This window comes from Thermobia domestica, chromosome 13 (genome assembly GCF_964235325.1).
Source record: "Thermobia domestica chromosome 13, izTheDome1.hap1.1, whole genome shotgun sequence".
Lineage (NCBI taxonomy): Eukaryota > Metazoa > Arthropoda > Insecta > Zygentoma > Lepismatidae > Thermobia > Thermobia domestica.
This window is the reverse complement of record NC_137466.1, coordinates 160,534,705-160,557,192: the sequence shown is the minus strand read 5'-3', so window position 1 is coordinate 160,557,192 and position 22,488 is coordinate 160,534,705. Positions and strand designations below refer to the sequence as shown.

The 22,488-nt window shown below is 35.0% G+C and overlaps 1 protein-coding gene across 2 annotated transcripts in view; it reads right to left on the bottom strand.

The window, feature by feature from the left end:
* The window catches only part of LOC145668685 (uncharacterized), a 742,633-nt gene that overhangs the window by 664,619 nt on the left and 55,526 nt on the right, over positions 1-22,488 (bottom strand). For both annotated transcript variants that reach the window (XM_081736754.1, XM_081736755.1), the window contains exons 13-16: positions 12,387-12,524; positions 10,956-11,090; positions 8,073-8,198; positions 2,798-2,986 (exon numbers count right to left, since the gene is read on the bottom strand). In XM_081736754.1, coding sequence (XP_081592880.1) covers positions 2,798-2,986; positions 8,073-8,198; positions 10,956-11,090; positions 12,387-12,524 — 588 coding nt within the window. The remainder of the gene's footprint in view (positions 1-2,797; positions 2,987-8,072; positions 8,199-10,955; positions 11,091-12,386; positions 12,525-22,488) is intronic.

Here is a 22,488-nt window from a genome sequence, read left to right as displayed (position 1 = left end):
AATAACTTTCTTAATATGGTATTACTTACCTAATTTTCAGCATTCAGAACAGCATAAAATCTTCATAAAGAATACCCACATAAAAATATCTCCAGTTCCTTGACATACAGGCGGAAGGAAATTTCTTTACGAAGGGTAACAGAGTCTTACTCTGTTGTCCAAACAAGCAACAATATCTGACGATGTTCAAGATCAGTAAATATGAAAACTGCAGAAAGTGTATGTAATTCCGCAGTTTCCTCTTCCTGTCCTCAAAGTAAGATGGGATGTATCTAATTATGAAATGAGATTTTTTATCGTCTTAGCAGCTTACATCCCTTATAGGAAACAATGTCTGTGATACTAAGGACACATTCTCATCTAAAATAGTCACAGGTAGTCCTTGCCAGTCATCTTTCAAGGTGAATGAAACTATTGTATAGGGATACCTAGTCAAACTTGGAAATAAAGAGGTATAGCAGTGCGTGTCACGAAAATTGTCGCTGTTCACACGAAGGGTAGATAAGGTAGAAACGTTGTAGTTTTACATAAAATGATATACAGTCACTAATAAATTCAGAACTTCTAATGTTACTGTGAAAAAAGCAGTGTAACAGAACTAATGAAAATAAATAAAACACAATACGACTGCTCAAACCAAAATAATGCTTTTCCATTACTGAAAGGAGGTAAAGGTCTGACTTTTGCGCTTTTGCCAGCGTCCTTCACAGAGTTGTTGTGAAGAATTAACCAATAATTAATTTATAAGTGTATACAGTACACTGCATGTTTAAACTGATCGTCAGTCTATGTTCTATGCTCCTAGTATTACCACTCTTTCTAGCGTTCATTTAGGTTACAAGAAAGCTTAACAACAGCAGTTCCGTCAAGAATATTTTGAAACTCATGGCCGCATCAACTAACTGAATACTAACTATACTTCGCTCTCTGACATTATTAAAACTTAGATCTAATGAACATGACTTGTACTTTTCTTTCCCAACGGTCATGTGTTTGATGAATGTGAAACATTATCAAACAGGTTATGAAAAATTCAATTCCACTTAACGAAGTTATTAATTATTGATTATAATTATAATTTACTGAAGGCATTATTACTTCATTAGCTCCAACTTTTAGAATACTAATGAACGCAACGCTGCAATTTCTTAAGAACATTAAGGTGGCTCAATACGAAAATGAGCTCATTATGAGAAATGCTCAATTAGCGGTAACTCATTGGTAACGGTAACTGTAACTGTAACGGTAACCGTAACGGTAACTCATTAACGGTAACGGTAACGCAACAAAAACTAAATAAAGAAAGAAAAATCGTGACTATTATATGATTTTGTTACAAAAGGGGAGAGTAAGGATTTTTTACTGTCAAATAAAACTCAGTATCTTTTAAAAATCTTACCAGAAAGTATCCAAAAATAACAAAGTAAGAAATTCCATATTTCGTTTTATGAAGAACATTTTGCACAATGAACAAAAGGTATGGGCCACTATATAAGTTCCTCAGTGCCATTTTTCTTAAATTAAATCACATTATTATGCAATTATTACTGAAACATTCATCCATGAAATATGAAGAAAATTATAAGATGTTTTCGAAAAACTTCGTCCGAAGAAAAGAAACCCTAAGAGTAAACTACTCTTTTGTGGGTTCTTTTCATAAGAAATGACTTACGCAACATTGTAGGATAATAAAGAAATATCAATAATCTCTCACCATAGGATGAAATATTGGAAATAACTACTGTGTTAATTCCTGTTGTGTTAAAACAATTTGTTAGATTTACAAAACGATTTCGTATGCAGTCGAAACTTTCAGATATTTTCAATAGTCTTTATTAATATGCGAATTCTGCAATCCACAATTTATTATTTATTTGTTTGTTTATTTACATACCTAAGTATATTTCTGGGCACTACCGGTATCTATGGTCTTAAGCCCGCCACGTATGAGGGATTATGTCCATCGGTGAGTACACTATCCGGGAAAGGGTACCCTGAAAGAAGGCACCCTGGAAACGGTATGTTAGGTATCATCCCGGCATTCGCCGTATGTCAATGAGGAAAATTCAGGATGGGAAAACCTTATACCTTTTCGACCTAGTGTCCCTATTGGTAATGGAACCCGTGATCGTTCGCATCAAACGTGGGAGCATTAGCAACTACGATACATCATCGCACATTTTTTTCCACTTGAGTGGATTTATAATGTACTAAATTACAATAGTAGTTGTCCCCAGCTTTTCAAGGACATGTCTCGGTCTTACTGTGTAATATTTAAATAATAATAATAATAAAAGATAAGCGACTTTATATTGCTATAAATTTATTGCAAATAGTTAACGCGTTATACAGTACTTGCTTCGTACTGAGTCGCCTAAAAATCAGAATAATGGGTAGATTTCTCGCAAGTCTACCTGAAGTATGGCTGTAATACGATCAACTTCTTGAACTTCATTTCATCTGCATTGAGCTGCAGCTAATTTTTATTAAAACTTTACTTACCACTTCGAAAAATCTTCTTGCAGTCATTTTTAATGTGAGCCAGTTTTAGAAATACAGAGATCCAGGTTTTTAATTATCAATTTTCCAACTCATTTTTATATATTTCTACTACGAACTCTGACAGAATTTGAAGTACAAAATCGGTGCCATAAAGATTTGACGGAGCGATTAGCACAATTCTTTGTCAGTTCGTAACACCCACCAAGACCGATAAATAAAAAAAATACACGCTTGTAAGTTACCAGTTCTCAATTTTATGGTTGTTTTTACATATATATAAAAGCGTATTTCCTACCTTAACAGCTGCGGCGAACTCTGCCCACAGATGATGCGTCAATTCTTCCAAAGCTATTCCACTGCTGTTGGTGTGGTCTGCCGATATTCCAGACACTTGCTTCTTACACTTCTCTTTCAGCTCCTCGATTTCTGCCTCCATAATTTGTATCTGAGAGTTCATGATCTCTTTATGTTGCTTTCCAAGTTCCTATAAATAAAATACATATACAACCTACAATTTTTATATTCATTCTAACTTCTTCATTTTTTACAAGCATCAATACACAAGTTGGATCTTGTTTTCCCGAAATTACTAGTCTGCCCTTACTGAATACTTGTAAATGCACCTATGTATCCTCGGGAGAGGTGGTTGTGTACAGTTATTAGACAGAAAAAGTTACGAATAAAATGCTATAAGTATACATTTACTACAATCCATATATCTTATGTTTCAAAACTACTTTACATGACTGTTATTTGCTAGTTTGTTGGAAGTTTGACAGACATGTACATCCCTATAAGTTTCATTTCAATTAATTTTCAAAATGCTTTGTATTTTCCAATTAAGTGCTTGAACATATTTCGTTTTAAACGAAACAAGCGAAACGAGATTCACCACTAGACTCGATCTGTGACTTGTGTGACTCTCCGTATGTCTGTTCCACGATAACTCTCGTAAAACTTATCCGATTTTAACTGCAACCTTCCGAAATAGTCTATTGTTTGAGATTGCAATCTATCATGATTCTACTTGGATATAACATTATATATATTTTCTTTGAAGCTATTCCACTATCTCCTGTGCTTGGGATTGAAATCAGTCAAGAATGTGCAGTGAATTTATTCCCCTAACGCGGAGTGGATTCCCAGTCCCCGATTTGAAAAGTAAGTTCCTACAATACCGCTAGTAAAACAATAATTTGGCTCAATATGTCGCTGACATTTTTTATTATTTTTATTTATGTATTTATAATTTTTTATTTTATTTTATTTTATTTTATTGTTTTTCTTCCTTCACAATCATTCCCGAACTCTACCGACGACTTGAATTTAAAGTCAATTAAGAATGAGAAAGAACTTATTTTCCTTTGCTCCCCCGGTTTAAAAAATATGTTTCTTGATAACTTTCCCAAAAATATTACATTTTGACACAATATGATGTGTGTGTTTAAAATTGCACACAATTACCATTGCTTGCAGCTGAAACCAGTCAACAATTAGGACAACTTACGCCCCCCCCCCCTTATGATTTTAAAAATTATGTTCCAAGATAACTTGCCTTTTAAAAAATCCATTTTGATGGAATATGACGTAAATTTGTGGGTCTGTGGTGACTAAGTGGTACAGCGCTCACCTCTGGTGCGTGGGGTCCCTGGTTCGATCCCCGCTCACGCCAAGTGAACTTTTTGGTGAACAAACACCATGTGCGTGGATTTTTTCGGAGTTCTCCTCTTTCCTTCCACTTTCTTCATTTCATCATTTCATTAATTTCTGATCATTACCGTCTCCTTTAGCCTACACGGCATAAACGTGGGAAGTAAAATAAAGACTTAATTTTTATGACAAATTTTTCTTGAGGTTTTTCAATCGCACTTACTGCTTGGAGCTGAAAATGAATGAATAATTAGAGAATGATCCCCACCTCAATCCCAATTTTAAATAACATATTACAACGATATATTCTTGTTATAATGGTATTGTTAATCTGTACCTGTTTTTGTCAATACATGATCAGAGGCGCAATAATAAAACATATAGCCTATATATAGTTAAAAGGAAAAAACATTATTATTAACATGACATGTTGTCATGGTAAAGACTATTATCTACATGATATACATGAAATAGATGGCTGTAGATGTAAATCAACGATAACTGGATACGAGTCAGGTGATTTCAAAGGATTAAATAAAAATGGTTAGTAGCTATTAAGTGATATGTTTATTGTAATAACTTGATATATCTGCGAATTAGGGCTAAAGTGATTTTTTATTCGCTTTATCTGGTGCCGTAAAACCGGGACCTTACCTCAAAGTTCTGAAAAGAAGTAAGGACGAGGTATATTTGCAAACGTATATCCTTTTTATGAATTTCACCGTTTTAAGAAGCGGAAAGAAAGTACAAAGGATTAGAGATATGCAGAATCCTGACGTAATGGATGTACCGAGTACTTTAGTAGAAAACACGCCTGAATATGGCCAGGCTAACCTTGTTAGTACGATTAGCCAACTGTTAACTGATAAGCTGGAACAAATGCAAAAGACGAATCAACAAATACAAAAATCGAACGATGAAAAGATGGAACAGATGCAAAAATGGATAGAACAAATACAAAAATCGAGCGATGAAAAGTTAGAACAAATACAAAAATCGAGCGATGAAAAGTTCGAACAATTATTGACTCAACACAAATATCTTGCAGATAGAGTTCAGGGTATCCATGAAAATTTCGATCGGCTACAGCATAATTTGAAAGAGAACTTGCAAGTATTGATTGAAAAAGTGTATGGTACTGGTATGAATATGAAAGTACAACCGGAAGAAGGTCAGAAGAAGGTCGATGGAAGAAATGAACATATTGAAGAACAGGATGAAAACGAAACAACTGGACCTGTGGTGAATGGTGATGCGGAAGATGCTACAATTAAAGAAGAACCATCATCTCCGGCCAAGGAGACCACCACCACTACTACTACAGGCGTATTCAAAATTGAAGTGAAAGGTCTGCCGAGATTATACAGGTTAGGGGAATTGAAGAAATTGTTGACAGACGATTTGAAGTTGGGAAGCCATACTATTAGGTCGCCGAAAAGAGCGAGTTCTTGGATTTATTTGATCTTCAAAACTGAAGAAGACCAACAGATGGCAGTGAAGACCTTGAATGGATACAGTTGGAAGCAGCGAGTTCTTTCAGCCGAAGTTGCCGAAACTGATCAACGTAAGCGAACATTGGAAAAGACTGATTATAAGGATTCTAAAAAGGCGAAAGTTGAGTTACTTGTAGAAGATAGAATAAAACAGGCTACAATACCTTTGTGGGATGTTACTTATGGTGAACAGTTGAAGAAAAAGACTGAAGAAATAAAATATCTCACCCGACTGACGGATTTGCTGCTGAGTAGGAATCTGAATTTAGCAGGTTGGGCAGAAGAAAGAAAAGAGAAGAATGAAGGACTTGCAGATTTTCTGAGGTGTTTGCCTATAGGGAAGATTACGGATGATTTGAAAGATTATTTCCAAAACAGGGAAGGTAACAGCTTGAATGTAACATCGCTCTATTTCCAGATCTTCACTGAGAAGGAAAAAGGTGAGAAACCTCCACCACTGCAGTTGTTGTTCGCAGAAGAATATGTGAAAGAAACTATCTGTGACATGAGTTTCCGAGTATCTCCAGATTCTTATTTTCAAGTGGATACTTCCGGAGCCGAGCAGCTTTATACTTCCATCGCGAAAGTGGTTGAAGTTGACGAAGAAACTTCCTTCATAGATGTGTGTTGTGCCACTGGAGGAATTGGATTTATTCTTGCTAAGAAATGTGCTCAAATTCTTGGCATAGATACGTTGAACCAGGCAGTTGAAGATGGCTGTATTCCTGTTTGTGACTTCTCGTTTAGCTTGACTGAATCTTTTGGCCATGTAACTTAGATTTGAGTTACGGAGTTTGAGAAGGCTGTATTTAAGTAATTTTGCTTTAAATAACGTTATGATTTTGTTTGTTATCCGTACTTTGTTTGAATAATAACATTTTGTTCAGAAGGGGAAAAACAAAATATTTTTATGGAAATGTGAACCGATTTATTGTATTTTACTTTATGTTATTTAATCTTGAGTTTATGTCTATGATCGCGGTTACTCAATTTATGTCAGCATATGTCTTAATATTATGTACATTACTTAATATTTGTGTTTCATACTATTTAAGTCTCTCTCTTATGATATACCTACTGTTTTGTTCATCTTTATTTTATCTTACGTGTTCAAAAGAGATTTGATTGTGTTAAATTGAAATTCATGACATTGATCTTAAATTGAAGCTTCTAAATGTAATTATTGCCTTCTGATCTTGTTGACATTTGATATGATAACGATCTTAATTGTAAATAATGTTATTCGTATATGGATGTTATCGCTCGATGTAAGAAGGAACAATTAACTAGTAACTCTGTGTAAGTCATCAGTTAGTTATAACTTTGAATAGACCCATAAACAATATTTTTAATGAATCGACGTTTTTCTAATATGTGATTAGTAATAAAATAAAATGTTGTTATGAATGAATTAATATATATATATATACATATGGAGAAAGAAGAGAAGAGAAGACTACTTATATTGATGTAATAATAATTAATACGAGGGCTATTCAAAAAGTGAATGTTTTGAAAATATCCAGGGTTCTTTCCTCCACTGTAATACTGTTACAGAATTCCCGTTCTGGGCGACATTTTATACAACGATATATTCTTGTTATAATGGTATTGTTAATCTGTACCTGTTTTTGTCAATACATGATCAGAGGCGCAATAATAAAACATATAGCCTATATATAGTTAAAAGGAAAAAACATTATTATTAACATGACATGTTGTCATGGTAAAGACTATTATCTACATGATATACATGAAATAGATGGCTGTAGATGTAAATCAACGATAACTGGATACGAGTCAGGTGATTTCAAAGGATTAAATAAAAATGGTTAGTAGCTATTAAGTGATATGTTTATTGTAATAACTTGATATATCTGCGAATTAGGGCTAAAGTGATTTTTTATTCGCTTTAATATATTTCGTGAAAATTTCATCAAAAACGCTCCGATTTTTCTAAACTACAGTATGTGATTTCTTCATTATCAGAGGCTTGCTCGTTTGGGGTTAAAATTAGTGAGAGAAAAAATGAAATAAAATCTTTGAGTTTGACGTCCCACGATTATGTCTGTTAGGATAAGGGAGACGATGATTAAAGCAAGTGAATGATGGAAGAATTGATGGAATGAGAAAGTGGGAGAAAACGGGAGTACCCCGAGGTGGAATGAGACAGTTGGAGGAAACGGGAGCACCCCGAGAAAACCCATGAGCACGATGTTGTCTACCACAAACTTACTTGGATGGGGATCTAACTACGGACCAAAATTCGTGAGAGGGAAGAGCTGATTGTTCCTATAACGCACAGTATCACGTTATACTTCTGTTATGATGCTGTTCGTTATACTCCTGAAAAATCGGTCCTGACCATAAATTTATATAAAAACGAAAAATAATGTCTAAATCCACTTAGTAGCAAAATATACTTACCTCTCTGATATTAAGAATTTCTTCCTTCCTCTCATGGTTTAATTTCGCTGTTAATGCTTCGATATCAGCTTCATGCTTAGCATTTAGGTTAGTTATCACTTGGTCTAAGGACAACTTGTGTTCATCCTAAAACATAAATTATTCAGGGATTGGAATTCACACACATAATGCCATGCGCATGCAAATAACCAGGGAAAACACTACGAAAATAATACAAAAAATACATAAATAAATGTTAATAAAAATTACGTACGGCTTTCGTAATATTCGATCTCCAAGACTATAGTGTCTTACAACGATAAGCAACATTTTCATAATAATATATTTTATAATTTGCCCTTGTGTTTATATTACCATAATTTAACTTTCCCTGTGTATTTTATTTTTATTTACTTTTTTTTAGCACTAAGGTGAGTATTGACACTTACCACAAACCATATCGGCTGACTACGTAATATATGAAAAATTTATCTTTTATTTAAAAGAATTTTGTTCAATATAGAAAGTATATATATATATATTTTAATCATACTCAATTGGATTAATTTTAGTACACCGAATTTATTTATTTATTTAAGAAACTAGCAATTCATTTACGACTAGTTTAATAAACTATTACATTATTAGAGGCCAATCTCATTTCTGTGTTCATACAAGCAACGATAAGTAACATATTGAGTAACTGTCTATGTACAACTGCTGTTGATTTCGCCCAGGTCCTTTATGAAATTTATAGTACTATACGATGTTAGATGGTGACATATTTCCAAATACTGTATTTTATAGTATTAGCTAATGTAAAAAGGAAAACCACACATATAAAACGTAACTGGTATTACTTTCTTTGTCAGAAAAAATGTAAGGTCCAAGACATCTTACCAATGATTTTAATAAAGGAACGAACTCTCCAAGATGAAGAAAGTGCTGCTGTTTGTAAAGTACAGAAAGATTATAAAATAGTACGCGCTCGTCTATCTCTCAAGGACCAAGCAATCAGCCCAACTGTCAGGTTAATGTAACTCTAAGGTGTGTGGTCTATATCAGTTCATCACGCTTGACTCTGACTTTATTTCTTATTAATTACTTCTGTCGGTCAATCATTTATGAAATAGATACAACAAATTATTAAAGGTTTCTCAACCCAGTGGTATTCGTACAGTAATCATGAATATTTCATTAGATCTTATCTTCGTATGACAAACTGGTGTGCCCTTTAGGTGTGTAAAAGTACAGTATTCTATTTAAGATATATGTTCCTGAGAGTAACACTACTAGTTCATGTAAAGGAACGGTCAAATGTTATTGTTACTAAACAAAAATAAACTTAACACTTCATGCAGGAAATTAAATACACAGGATATGATTGTAGGGATAATTATAACAATAAATTGTAAAACTTGACTATATCTAAAAGTAAACTGTAAGTATGTTCAAACCCACGGATATAACAATCCACTAATTCAGTATTATCTGAAGAACCGCAATTAAAAGGTGGTTTGTACGGTAACAACTAGATAGAATAAAAACAGGTAATACAAACTCCCTGTTATTAGCGAGTCACTTACTTTTAGGATTTTATAAAAGTGTTAATCCACTTAAATGTGGAAAGTCTTTAAAAAAAACATACGTGGGCATGTCTTGAAAGAAAATATATACTCTGAAATCCTAATTAGCAACTTCAATTCTAACAAAATCTTTATTTTAAAATGTTTAAGATATTGAAAATACTATCATCACATTTTTGAGTGTACACGCCAATAATTTAAAATCAACCTTTTAGTAGATTTCTTATCCAACCCCTTTTATGAGATAACATTCATCTGAGATCTTACAAATCGTGTGTCATGTAAATCTGAAATCTTCCTTGAGCCTCCCATCGGCCACGCGCTGTTACTTTTACGAAATATACACAGTTCAGGTTTTAAAAACAAATGCAAGTAAAATGAGTTGTATATTCATACTTTCAGTGCCGTGCCGTAAAAAATCAGCATCCAGGGCGAGAGTATACGACGGCGCCCCCGTATATATGAGTGAGCTCGACAGACCAACCGCGAGGGCCACCACGGTTGGCGCAAAGAGCAAGAAAATTTTCAAAAATAAACCTTGCGTTTCCTTTATTTTAAGCACTTTTTATTACTTTTTCCTTCCATTTTATGATACGGGTAGGGCGCTTTTAGCAAGTGTCTAGGGATGCAAAAGGTATAAATCTGACCCTTGTCAAATTAAATATTAGATTGAAAAATACTGCTGTTAATCTAAAGTATCCAAGTAATTTTTCCTTTCTCTTTTTTCCTCTCTTCCTTTTATTTTTTTCAGCCCGAATTTTGTGCCCCTTTACTTCGGCGCCCAGAGCCGTCGCCCCGCTTCTCCCTTCCCTGCCGGCACGGCACTGCATACTTTTCGCTTTTTAAGAATTATATCTTGATATTAGAGACTGAAATAAGAGTCCCGTAACAAATTTCTACTGTTCATTTCATGTTCTCTTTGCTAAATACTTTCATCATCTTTTGTTACATTAAACGAAGTTTTTTTCATAAAGAATACCATTAAATAATCCCGATCTACATTTACTTTAAAAATCTTATTTCAGTGAAGATTAATACAAAAATTTTCCTTTCATTCATAACCTCAGCCTGGACAATGTTGTTTTTATATATTTGCAGACGTTTCCATAACATCGACAAGGTATATATACACATGTTTTTCATTTTTATGCTAATATTTTATTGTATTCTAGTTTCATATTACGGATGGTCATGTCATTGTTTAGTTTACTATTGCTAAGGGTACAAAATGCCAAAACCTTAGGAATTATTTATGTATTCAGGTATAACTGCCTAGGAAAAGAGCTCAAAAACTAAAAAATATATATATAATATTTACCCGTAGTTTTTGAATAGCGAAAGCAATTTCCTTCTCGGCATAGCTTTCAAATTTCTCTCTGAGCAAAACATAAATTTCATTATGCTTTTCGTCCAAATTGCTTCTAATCTCCTCTAATTCTTGTTTGTGCTTTTCCTGAAATTAATTATTAATAAAATTCAAATAAAACAATCAGAACTTAAGTCTAAAATCAATATAATTTCTTAGTGGGTGTGTAAAGTAAGATAACTACAAAAAATTGATTTTGATAAATTAAATTGAAGTTTGCTCGTTACACATTAAAACCCACGAAACAGAGACTTATCTCAAAATACATAAGCAAGCTCCTTCGCAACCGATGGTGATATGAGATACCGCTCTACATAATGAAGCTCCTTCGCAACCGATGGTGATATGAGATACCGCTCTACATAATGAAGCTCCTTCGCAACCGATGGTGATATGAGATACCGCTCTATATAATGAAACTCCTTCGCAACCGATGATGATATGAGATACCGCTCTACATAATGAAGCTCCTTCGCAAGCGATGGTGATATGAGATACCGCTCTATTGACACCAGTACGAAATATTACCTTTCCTCATAGCTAACTCGGTTTTCAAATTTTGGAATCACCTCTCTTTACATACCCACACGAGAATGGACATTTCCTTTCTGACCAAAGGTTGTAATTTAAAGACACCATCGTGTAGAACTAGTCTTCAATATGCCACACACTAAAAATCTCAGAAAAATTGTAGGGTTAATACCTCTAACAGGGCATATAGTAAAAACTATGAACTTGAAAGTTATACTGGTTAATCAATTCTCATGTGTAAAGGAAATAATTAAGCTTTAAATAATTATCTCACTTAATGAATCCTGAATTGGAATCTTTGCTTCCAAGAACTAATACTTTTCTTTGAGTATGTTTGTTTGTGTATATCAATGGAGGATGGGGGCTCAAGAGTGAATTCTACCCCTGTAGTAATATGTGTCGATATACAACTGTATGCAACGGGAACAGGACATTTTTGAAAATTTGCTACAACAACAACAACTGTTACAAAGATCTGTTAAAAAATTAAAAAGATATTTTTTAAAACATTTTACAACACTACTCAACGCCAAATCATAAGAACCCATAGTATATTTTCTCAAAAAGAACCACAAAAGTTACTTATATAACTGTCTCTGCTGGTTCTGACCGACACGGGAAGTACGTTTCCATTTTTTACTGTTGTTTTCATTGTAAAATAAATTTATCGTGTGTATTTGGAATACTGTTAATAATACATAAATAAACTCAGCAATTATTTGAATCTCTTACTTTGTTGTTCTATTTGTCTTCGTTCATCTTTCACTTGAGTTTTAACTCTTACATTTATTGTATGAAATGTAAGTGTATGTGTTGCTGATAAGACGAAGAAATCTATAGATGAAAGCTTACTTTTATCTCTGTGATATCCTCCAATTGTAATCTTTCAGCCAGGCTTCTTGTAATTCCAATATGATGAAGCATTTCCGTTTCTACGAGAGCCTCAAGTTCTTTAACTTTAACTTGTAGTTGCGTTTGCACCTCCTCTAACTGCAGAAGAAAATTTTTAAAAAAGAGAAAGAAATGTCAGTATAGTCAAATGGTTACTTTTTAACAAAATAAAATTTTAAAAAATAAATAAAAGTAAAGACAGTATTCTTGAGAACGATTAACACTGATTTAACTTCTGTACTCCAATGTTACCAAAAAGAAAGATAAAAAAAAAAAAGAATAAAGAAAATGGATAAATTTGAATTGCGTGTTGATTTGATGTTTAACCGCAAAGGAAACTTAATACCTTGCAATTGCAACATAAAAAGGTAGTGCTAAATACGAGGTCTGTAAATAAAGTAGAGACGAGTCAGAATTCACGAACTGGCAATACTGGATATCTTTTTCCCCCTATAGCGTGCACACGTCAATTATCTCATGCAGCTTCAGTGTGAAAAACGATTCCATTGTGTTACGTGGTACCTCCTCACGAAAATGAGAGAACAAAGTTACAAGCAACAGTGTGTCATCAGTTCTATTTCAAACCTGGTACAACGGACCAAGATTGTGCAAAATATCAAACAAGTCTATGGTGATGCTGCTTTGTCAAGATCCCAGGTATTTAAAGTGTTCAAGGAATTTTCCGAAAGGTGGGAATCAGTAGAGTATAAGCCCCAGCCTAGAAGGCCAGCAACGTCCAGAATTGATGAAAATGTGAAACGAATTCGCGACGTTGTTCAGACTAACTATCGCTTAACTGTCTGAGTAATGCAGGATGAACTAAATTGGAACTACACGATCGTCTATCAGATTTTAACCAACAAATTGGGGATGACAAAAAACTGAGAAAAAGGTACCGAAAAATCTCACTAGTGAACAAAAGCACAACAGAGAAGACGTGTGTTGTGATCTTTTGGAATGAATTGAAAATGATTATCATCACAAGTGACAATACTCCAATCTTTGAGTACGATCCAGAAAACAAACGACTAAGTGCAAAATAGCACACTCTTACTTAGCTATGACTAAAAAATGTGCGAATGAGCAAGCCAAGAATGTTCATTTGCTAAAACCATGTTCATTTGCTTTTTTGGCAGTAGAGAGATTGTCCATAAGGAATTCATGCCTCAGAGACAGTTTACTGTGAAGTTCTTGAACGACTGCGAAAACGGGTTGTTCACGTGTAGCAAGGCACCTCCAACTTCTGTATATTGAAACATCACAATGCTCATTATCACATAGCATATTCAAAAAAATGAAATGAAATCTTTGAGTTTTACGTCCCATGGTTATGCCGGTTAGGCCAAAGGGGACGGTGATTATGAGAAATGAATGAAGTGGTGGAATGAAGAAAGTGGGAGGAAACGGAAGAACTCCGAGAAAACCCACGAGCACGGGTTTGTCCACCACAAAGTCCACACGGCGCGAGCTGGATTCGAACCAGGGACCCCAAGCACCGGAGGTGAACGCTCTAACACTGAGCCTCCCCACAGCATATTCAGTTGTGGAGTTTTTGGCAAAAGCATATCCGACGTTCCTCAACCACCATAATTGCCTGACTTGAGTTAATGTGACTTCTTTCTTTTTCCAGTTCTGAAGAAATCTCTCAAAGATCATCACTACAGGACATGAAAAGCGATTGTAACCAATCACCTAAAAGCACTCCTGCTTTCTCAGTTCCAGTATTTTTATGGAGACAGGAACACTACTACCACCGCTGCTTGGCTTCCCATGGAAACTATTTTAAGTGAGAGTTAAAACGTAGATATATATTATAAACAAACCAAGGTCAACCTAACTAAGAAGATACCGGCGTACAAAAGCCGTGGGACACAAGTCTCTGTTGTCGAACCGTGCCTGTCACTGGCCAAGCCCGGCCACCAAATACAGTCATTTTTATTCCTCAGACGATGGGCTACTTGCCCACCAAATTTCGTTCAGATCCCGCCAGTAGTTATCGAGAAACAAAGTACTATTTACAAGACGACCTGAGTCTATTCCTGGCCGAGCACAGCAACCAAATATAGCAATTTTCAATACCTAGACCATGGGCTATTTACTCATACAATTTTGCTCAGATCCGGTCAGTAGTTACCGAGAAATAAAGTACTACATACAGGCGAACCGAGTCTGTCCCTGACCGAGCCCGGTCACCAAATATAACGAACTTTCTTCCTTGGACGATGCCTACTCGCCCACCGAATTTCGTTTAGACCCAGCCAGTAGTTACCGAGAAATAAAGTACCACATACAAGGCGACTCGAGCCGAGCATGGCCCTGGTCGAATCAATTACTAAATATAGCATTTTTTATAACTTTGGTCATGGGCTCTTTGCTCACTAAATTTGGTTCAGATCCGGCCAGTAGTTACCAAGAAATAAAGTATCAAGAAGAGTAGAAACGAGCCGAGTCGAGCCAAGGCTGTCTCTGGACAAGTCCGGTCACCAAATATAGCGATATTTATTTCTTAGACGATAGGCTACTTGTCCACCGAATTTTGTTCAGATCTGACCACTACTTACCGAGAAATGAAGTATTACATAGAAGGCGAGCCAGACGAGCCTGTCCCTTGCTGAGTTCAGCCACCAAACATAGCATTTTTTTTCTTTTGATTATGGTCTAATTTGGTTCAGATCCAACAAGTAGTTACCAAGAAAAAAAGTACCCAACCCCCCCACACCCACCTGGATTGTAACTATAAACTCCCATATGCTTACGCCGCGAGTTAATAAAGTGAGTTTCGGAAGGTCTCATTACTTAATTAACAGACCTTGTATGTGTTGCACAAGGTTCAGAGGTGTAAATTAACTTCAGGTGTGTAATTAAAAGAAAATCGCAGGCAAAACGGTACAAGCACTAGAAGAGGTCGTGAGGCGCGTTCTCCCACTTCTCTGAATAGTAGAGCCTTGTTTAAAAAACTGTGGTTACTTACTTGTATCTACAACGTCCACTATCGTCATTAACAAGCGTAAGAAAATCAAATAAATGCATATTTTGTTTGGCTGTTTAAGATTTTTAAAGTCAAAATGCTAAACTGTCTTGGTAACGAATGTAAGAATATAGCCTTTTAAAGAGGTGGATGGTAAGGATTATTTTGAACATGATTGTACATTCTGAAGGTGAGCACTGCTCGGGTCACTCTTTAGTAGATACGGCAATATTCCTCATGGAAACAGTAACTGCTGTGGCAATGTTGTTTCCCAACTTTTCTTACTCATTTCGCAATGTCGTACTGAAGGGAAACGAAATTAGAGATAAAAGAGTTCTACTGAAATTTTCACCTAGTTCTTTTAGTCGAGATTATTGTTTTTCACGACAATATCACACCCACTATATACATATTTTATATTACATATCTATATCTATCTATCTACCTCTATTATTTATATATATACATTACATAGTGCATTCTCCAGAAATGGGGCATTTCATGATACTGTTCTATTATGGTTTTGGATAAACGATTTTGTTGTACTTACAAAATACGAAAGAGTATCAGTGGAAGATATTGGGATATTGCAATTTAGAATTTAAATATTAAAGATTTTTTTTTTTATTATTTATATAATTATATAAAATGTCAGCTACATTTTCAAATGCTTGGGTACAGTATGTACTGTTTTAATATTTGTTGATTTTGGATGTCATATATATGATCCTATTTACATACTATAAGGAAGTATGTACAGTATCCTATCTTTCAAAAACGATTTTATATTTAAGGTAAAGTTACTGTAAATTCTTGTAACTAGCTTTCATGTCAACTCCATGGAAAGAATGGAAGTTATAGCACCAATTATTAGCATATAGCTCTTTCGGAGGGATGACGCCATATTATATGCGTTGTGAGTAAAACAGTGTAAATATGTTGAGAGATAAAGTTCCTGAAAAGTAAAATATCAGGTATGCCACACTTTGTACTCATCACTCCAGGGGGCACGGTGGTTCACTGGTAAAGCGCTTACCTCTGCTGCGTGGAGTCCCTGGTTCAAAACCGACCAAGTTAGTTTGTGGTGGACAACATTGTGTCCGTGGGTTTTCAGTCCCGTTTCCTCCCACTTTTACATTCCACCAATTCTTCCATTATCATTCACTTGCTTTAACCATATTCTCCCTTAGTTTAAGGACATAATCGTGGGACGTTAAATTGAAATATTTCATTTCACTTCATTTTCATTACTCCAAGGTACCCTTTATAAAACAGACGTTGTAGATGATTTTTTAAATCAATAAAAATGTTAACTAGTAGACCATATCAACTAAAGATCATATGCACTAGCTCATTGTTCTTCCTTGATTAACACAATACACAGCCATATTTATTGGTAATTTCCTCAGCTTCATGTCACTACGTGTACTGTTAACACGATAGTATGTCGTCGTGTGTATTTTGGATAGTTGAAGATACTTTATATTAAATGCATTTAAAAATGTATGAAGATCATATCACATTTATAGAATTCGTTTAAACGAGTGTGAACTACCGCTTTTTGCGTTTCTCGTTATATGTCGGTACAAAATTAATTGTGTTGGTGAATTTAAAGTGATTGACATGGAGCATACTATTCACCATTGGAATTAATTGTGTTGGTGATTTTAAAGTGATTGACATGGACACTATTCACAATTAGAAGTCGCAAGTTCGAATCCCACTTAGAGCATATAAGTTCATCACTCTTGATCTCATGATTCAGAATCCTAAACTAGGTCTCCAATTTTATTATTATTTATTTTTTTAAATATTCCTTCTTTCATTTCAAAATTTTATTTATATTTCTACTCTTCTACAGTTCTTTAACTAACTGGATTTCTTGCGTTTAAGTTCATAAAGATCTCTACTGCCACGACTACTTGTTAGTTGGTTAGTATGCTGTTTTAAATCGCCGCTAGTTCTACATTTAAAAAAATCCTATATTGCCTTGTCAAAATTTCTCGCTCTCCATCCACATACCACACACACAAGTCAAACCTGCTATCAATTTAGTTATATATGTTTGTTTTTCCTATTTGTTTTAATTGATATCTCATGGTTAACAATTGGATTGTCGAAAAAAATCATTGTGTATTTCTTCTGTTTTTTAACGGTTATTCATTTATATAAAGAAAAAAAAAATCAGTCAACGATATATCGGCCGTTTTGTCCGATAACCTTTTGCCACCGACTCAGCTAAACTGAACGAGTTTCAAGAGAGTGAAACAAGTGGAAGTTAGATAACGCAAGAATAGACGATAACGGTGGATGGCAACACAACCCATCCAAGCTTCAATATTTTTTGACGCATGATCAAACTTGTGTGTAGTTTTGCATTGTCGTGATGGAACAGCTCCCAACGATTAACGAGCACAGGACGTTTCTGGATTATAGATTCGCTCAAACTAACCAACCGTTAACAGTCCACATTCGAATTGATTGTTCAGTACATTGGAAGAAACTCAAAACACACATCATCTTTAAAAATCTCACTAAGAGCATAATCTTTCTATCATGAAAGTCTGCTCTCGATGTTGTTTGCGGTGATGTTGTTGTCGAGGCTAACACCGTTTGCGCACCACATTTTTATAAACAATCAACTTCTCATCACCAGTTATCAATCGCTTCACAATAGGATCGTTTTCCTCATGTTTAATGAGCATATCACTAATGTTTATACGCACCTCAATTGAGCTTCTTTGCGTACGTGAAAAACCAAAACATCGAAACTGCTTACGGAGCGCACTGTTGATCAAAATTACTGCAATCTTTTGTGTTATGTAATGTGGGATTGATTTACTCTATGTCTTTATTTTGTAGTCGTCAATCTCAGAACGCCTTCCTAGCCGAGAAGCGCCATTGAGACCATAATCACCAGCACACAATTCGGTGAATCATCCTTGGTACTTACGTTCTCGTACACTATTGTCACCTTAAACTTTACTGAACTTTCCACAACCTGACGCGTGTTCCTCACTTTAAGAATGTAAGGCAGTAAAATATGCACACTTTAATCTTCCAACTACATTTTTTAAATTTATTTTTTATTTATTTATGAAGCTATAACTGTAAGCTGTCAAATTACATTGATGTTATATATCCAAAAGACTCTAGTACTTCCCAAAATGATCTAACACTACCGGTTACGCAAAATGCGTCTTGGTTTTTCCGACAAAAAGGAAATGAAATGTAATATTTTAGTTTAACGTCCCACGATTATGCTTTTTAGGCTGAGAGAGAAGGATGATCAAGGCAAGTGAATAATGATGGAAGAATCGGTGGAGTAAGAATGTGGGAGGAAACTGGAGTAGCCTTTTAAAAAAACACAGACACGATGTTGTGCAGCACAAACTTACTTGGCTGGATTTTTCCGACAACTCAATATTATAAATTTTCACTAACAATTTGTTTTTTTTTTTTTTTTTCCTGAACTTCACTTTTAGTACGCTTACACGCTAGTTTCCTCGGACAGGAAGTATTTTCCATTGGAAGTCAAAACAGTGTAACGTTAGCTAAAAGAGCCAGTTAGATCATCCATTTGTGTATCTACCACTACCACTTGAACATCCGAAGATGATAACGTTACTATACAAAGATCATCGAAAATATAGAAAATATGAGATTACTTTTTTGAAATTGTGTATTTTATCAACAGTCTACATAATAAATAAACGTGTTTTAATATTGTGCATTTAATTGTTTAAGAGTATTTTTAATATTCAAAATGCCGCGAAAGGTCAAGTTTCATACTAACTATTTAATACTTATAGAATATTGTAACCTAAAGTAATTGACTTTATAAAAACGTTGAGCAATACACCACCAAACATATGACGTCACAACCGATGTAATGCTTGTACTGCTCATGAGGAACTTTTCAATGCCGACTACTATAGATTATGATGTTTCAGAAGTACTTTAAAAAGCTATGGCTTTATCTCAACTATTTTTAAAAAAAAATATGGAAATGCTGTTAAATTGAACGTGTAGCTTATTAAGTACAGAGAAAACAATTTATTATCCTGTATGAATGTGTTGAAGTTAAAATTTGAGAACAAAAATGCTGCACTTGCTCCAATTAAACGGAAGAAAGAAAATACGTTATCTTGGAATCCAAGCCAAAAGAATGTGACTCAGCTTAGAACAAAGTGCTCATCTTTGGTGATAGATCATCGGTTCGATCCCAGACACGAGCTTCTAATCGACAACATTCAGTCCCATCGGAGTTCTTTTAAGGATTTATCGTTTCTCCACACGATCTTCGATTTCATCAATTTATTTTATCTTCATTTTTTTATCGATCGTCTCCTTCAGCTCAACAGGGTGTAAAATTTTAGAAATCAATTTACCTTTGACATTTGTTATAATTACTTTATTTAAGCAATTCCCTTTAAAATCTCAATTGGCTACGAACTGCCACTAAGGTTCTTAACTGCGTCCTGACAAAAAGAAAAAAAAATCCTCTTTAACACGATACTTCAGTTATTATTCTTTCCCTCTTAAAGTCTACCACTTCTATATCATCCCTTGCAATATGATACTAACAAGTAAGGGACCATATGGTTGTCGCGCAAATCAGATGCAGACATACGCCATCTGATTGAGCATGAAAAGATATGGAGAACACAGAAATTTAAGGTGCTAAGGGCCATAGGGAGCGGAGCAAGGAAAGAGGAAACATTGAATGTCGGCAAAATTAAAGAAAGTCAGGAATGACGGGAAAAGTTAATTTCGTGCAAACAAGGAAAGAAAGTCAACCAAAAGAAAGAAAGTAAACATAACAAGGGCATCAAGGACGAAGAAAGATCATAATCAGGATTGCCATCTGGAGCGCAGTGTTGCCAGCGCTGCATAACATTAATATGAAAGCTATAGCACAGTATAGCAATTCATGCACAAGGAAGAATATTAGTACCGTAACACAAAAGACAATTGAAAAGACTCTGTACACGTGCGTAAAAAGGTTTAACGTAGTCGTGAGTGAATATTACATCTGCGTGAATACAAATGGAAGAAAATAGAGAACAGTACGCACCATTTGTAGTTTAATTGCAGTTGACGTGAAGATCACGAATGAATGCGTGGTCAACACACAAACATTTCTCGCAGTGAGCACAGCGGATGAAAGCAAGCTGGTCACACGCGTCTTTATATTCAAGGGGTTCCGGGTTCGATTCCCGGTGGGGACACAAAAGGTTCGGATCCCTCGTTAAACTGTAGCTCCCGTCCTTTATACGTCATTATCATCCCATGGAAGGCAATAGCAAACCACCATGGGTTCATCGAGCCCAGGGACCTTCAGGTCAAAACCTGCCTTCGGGCAGAACACCAATCATCATCATCATCATCATGGAACGATGCTCCCAAACACTTTCGTTTCTGTGTTATCATGTGTATTCCCTTCACTTTCATATCTATATTTGTCCTCCCTTATGTACATTATTCACTCACGACTATCGTTAAACTTTTTTACGCACGTGTACAGAATCTTTTCAATTGTCTTTTGTGTTACGGTACTAATATTCTTCCTTGTGCATGAATTGCTATACTGTGCTATACCTTCCATATTAATGTTATGCAGCGCTGGCAACACTGCGGTCCGGATGGCAACCCTGATTATGATCTTTCTTCGTCCTTGATGCCCTTGTTATGTTTAGTTTCGTTCTTTTGGTTGACTTTCTTTCCCTGTTTGCAAGAAATTAACTTTTCCCGTCATTCCTGACTTTCTTCAATTTTGCCGACATTCAATGTTTCCTCTTTCCTTGCTCCGCTTCCTATGGCCCTTAGCACCTTAAATTTATGTGTTCTCCATATCTTTTCAATCAGATGGCGTATGTCTGCATCTCATTTGCGCGACAACCATATGGTCCCTTACTTGTAAGTAATAAATGAAACATGCGAAGTTTATTGCAAGCAGTTTGTAAATTTTCATCGCAAGTAATAACGTTTCTCTTTCTCTTTTAATCTAGACCACTCTTGTTTACAACAAAATAAAGAAGTCACACTGAAAGAAGTTTTAGAAGCCTTGATTCATGGTCTAAGGTCATATTTAATTTTACCTTCAACTTATGTATCTGATTTTATGAAGCACTGTGAAAGAGTTTCTTCAAAATAAAAAATATACTGAATGGAGATGATTATTATAATGGAAATATTTTTAAGTATCAGCGTTTAATCCACACTCCCATTAATTATCAATACAACGATAAAGCTTGAGCATTTGAAAACTACATGTTTGTGTCAACTGCATCACGAAGTGCTTCGGAGGCATGACAATTGACATTCTATTATAGAAGTCGATTACAAGTCAAAAATTCCTGGCCAGTAATATTTTTAAAATAAATGTAATGGTGTTAAACACCTTTTTAAAAAAGTCCAGTGATAAGCTCCCTCGTGGCTAAGTGGTTAGCGTACCCGTATCTGGAGTGAGATACCCAGGTTCGATTCCTGGTAGAACTCATGTGATTCGGATCGTACGTTAGGATGTACGGATCCACATCTCATACGTTATTTCAAAACGTTATTTCAAAATAAATATGACTAGCAAAATGAAAATGTGGGAATAGTGTGCAGAAACAGAAATAAACACATTGACGTACCATATAAATGTCTGAAAGTGTCCAAATCGAGACAGAAAACCAAGCTCTCGTGAACTGAAGGTGAGCCTCCTAGCCGCTTAGAACGCGGGGAATTCGCATATCATGCATAAGTATGTAACTTGTTACTGTGTTTATCAGAACATCGAGGTCTACTTTCCACCACAAATTAAGCATGTTTAGACATTTACAAGATATGTCAGTGTGTTTATTTTTGTTTCTTCATGCTATTCTCATTTGCTTTCATTGCTGCTGTTCATATTTATCTTGAAATAATATTCTGAAAAAAAAAAGAAAGAAAGAAAAAGTGGAATTTGAACACAGATCGCCCAGTTGTCAAACTCTCACGTCACCCGAAGTCAAGCCAAATAATACTAATAATAATAATACTAATACTAATAATAATAATAATAATAATAATAATAATAATAATAATAATAATAATAATAATAATATT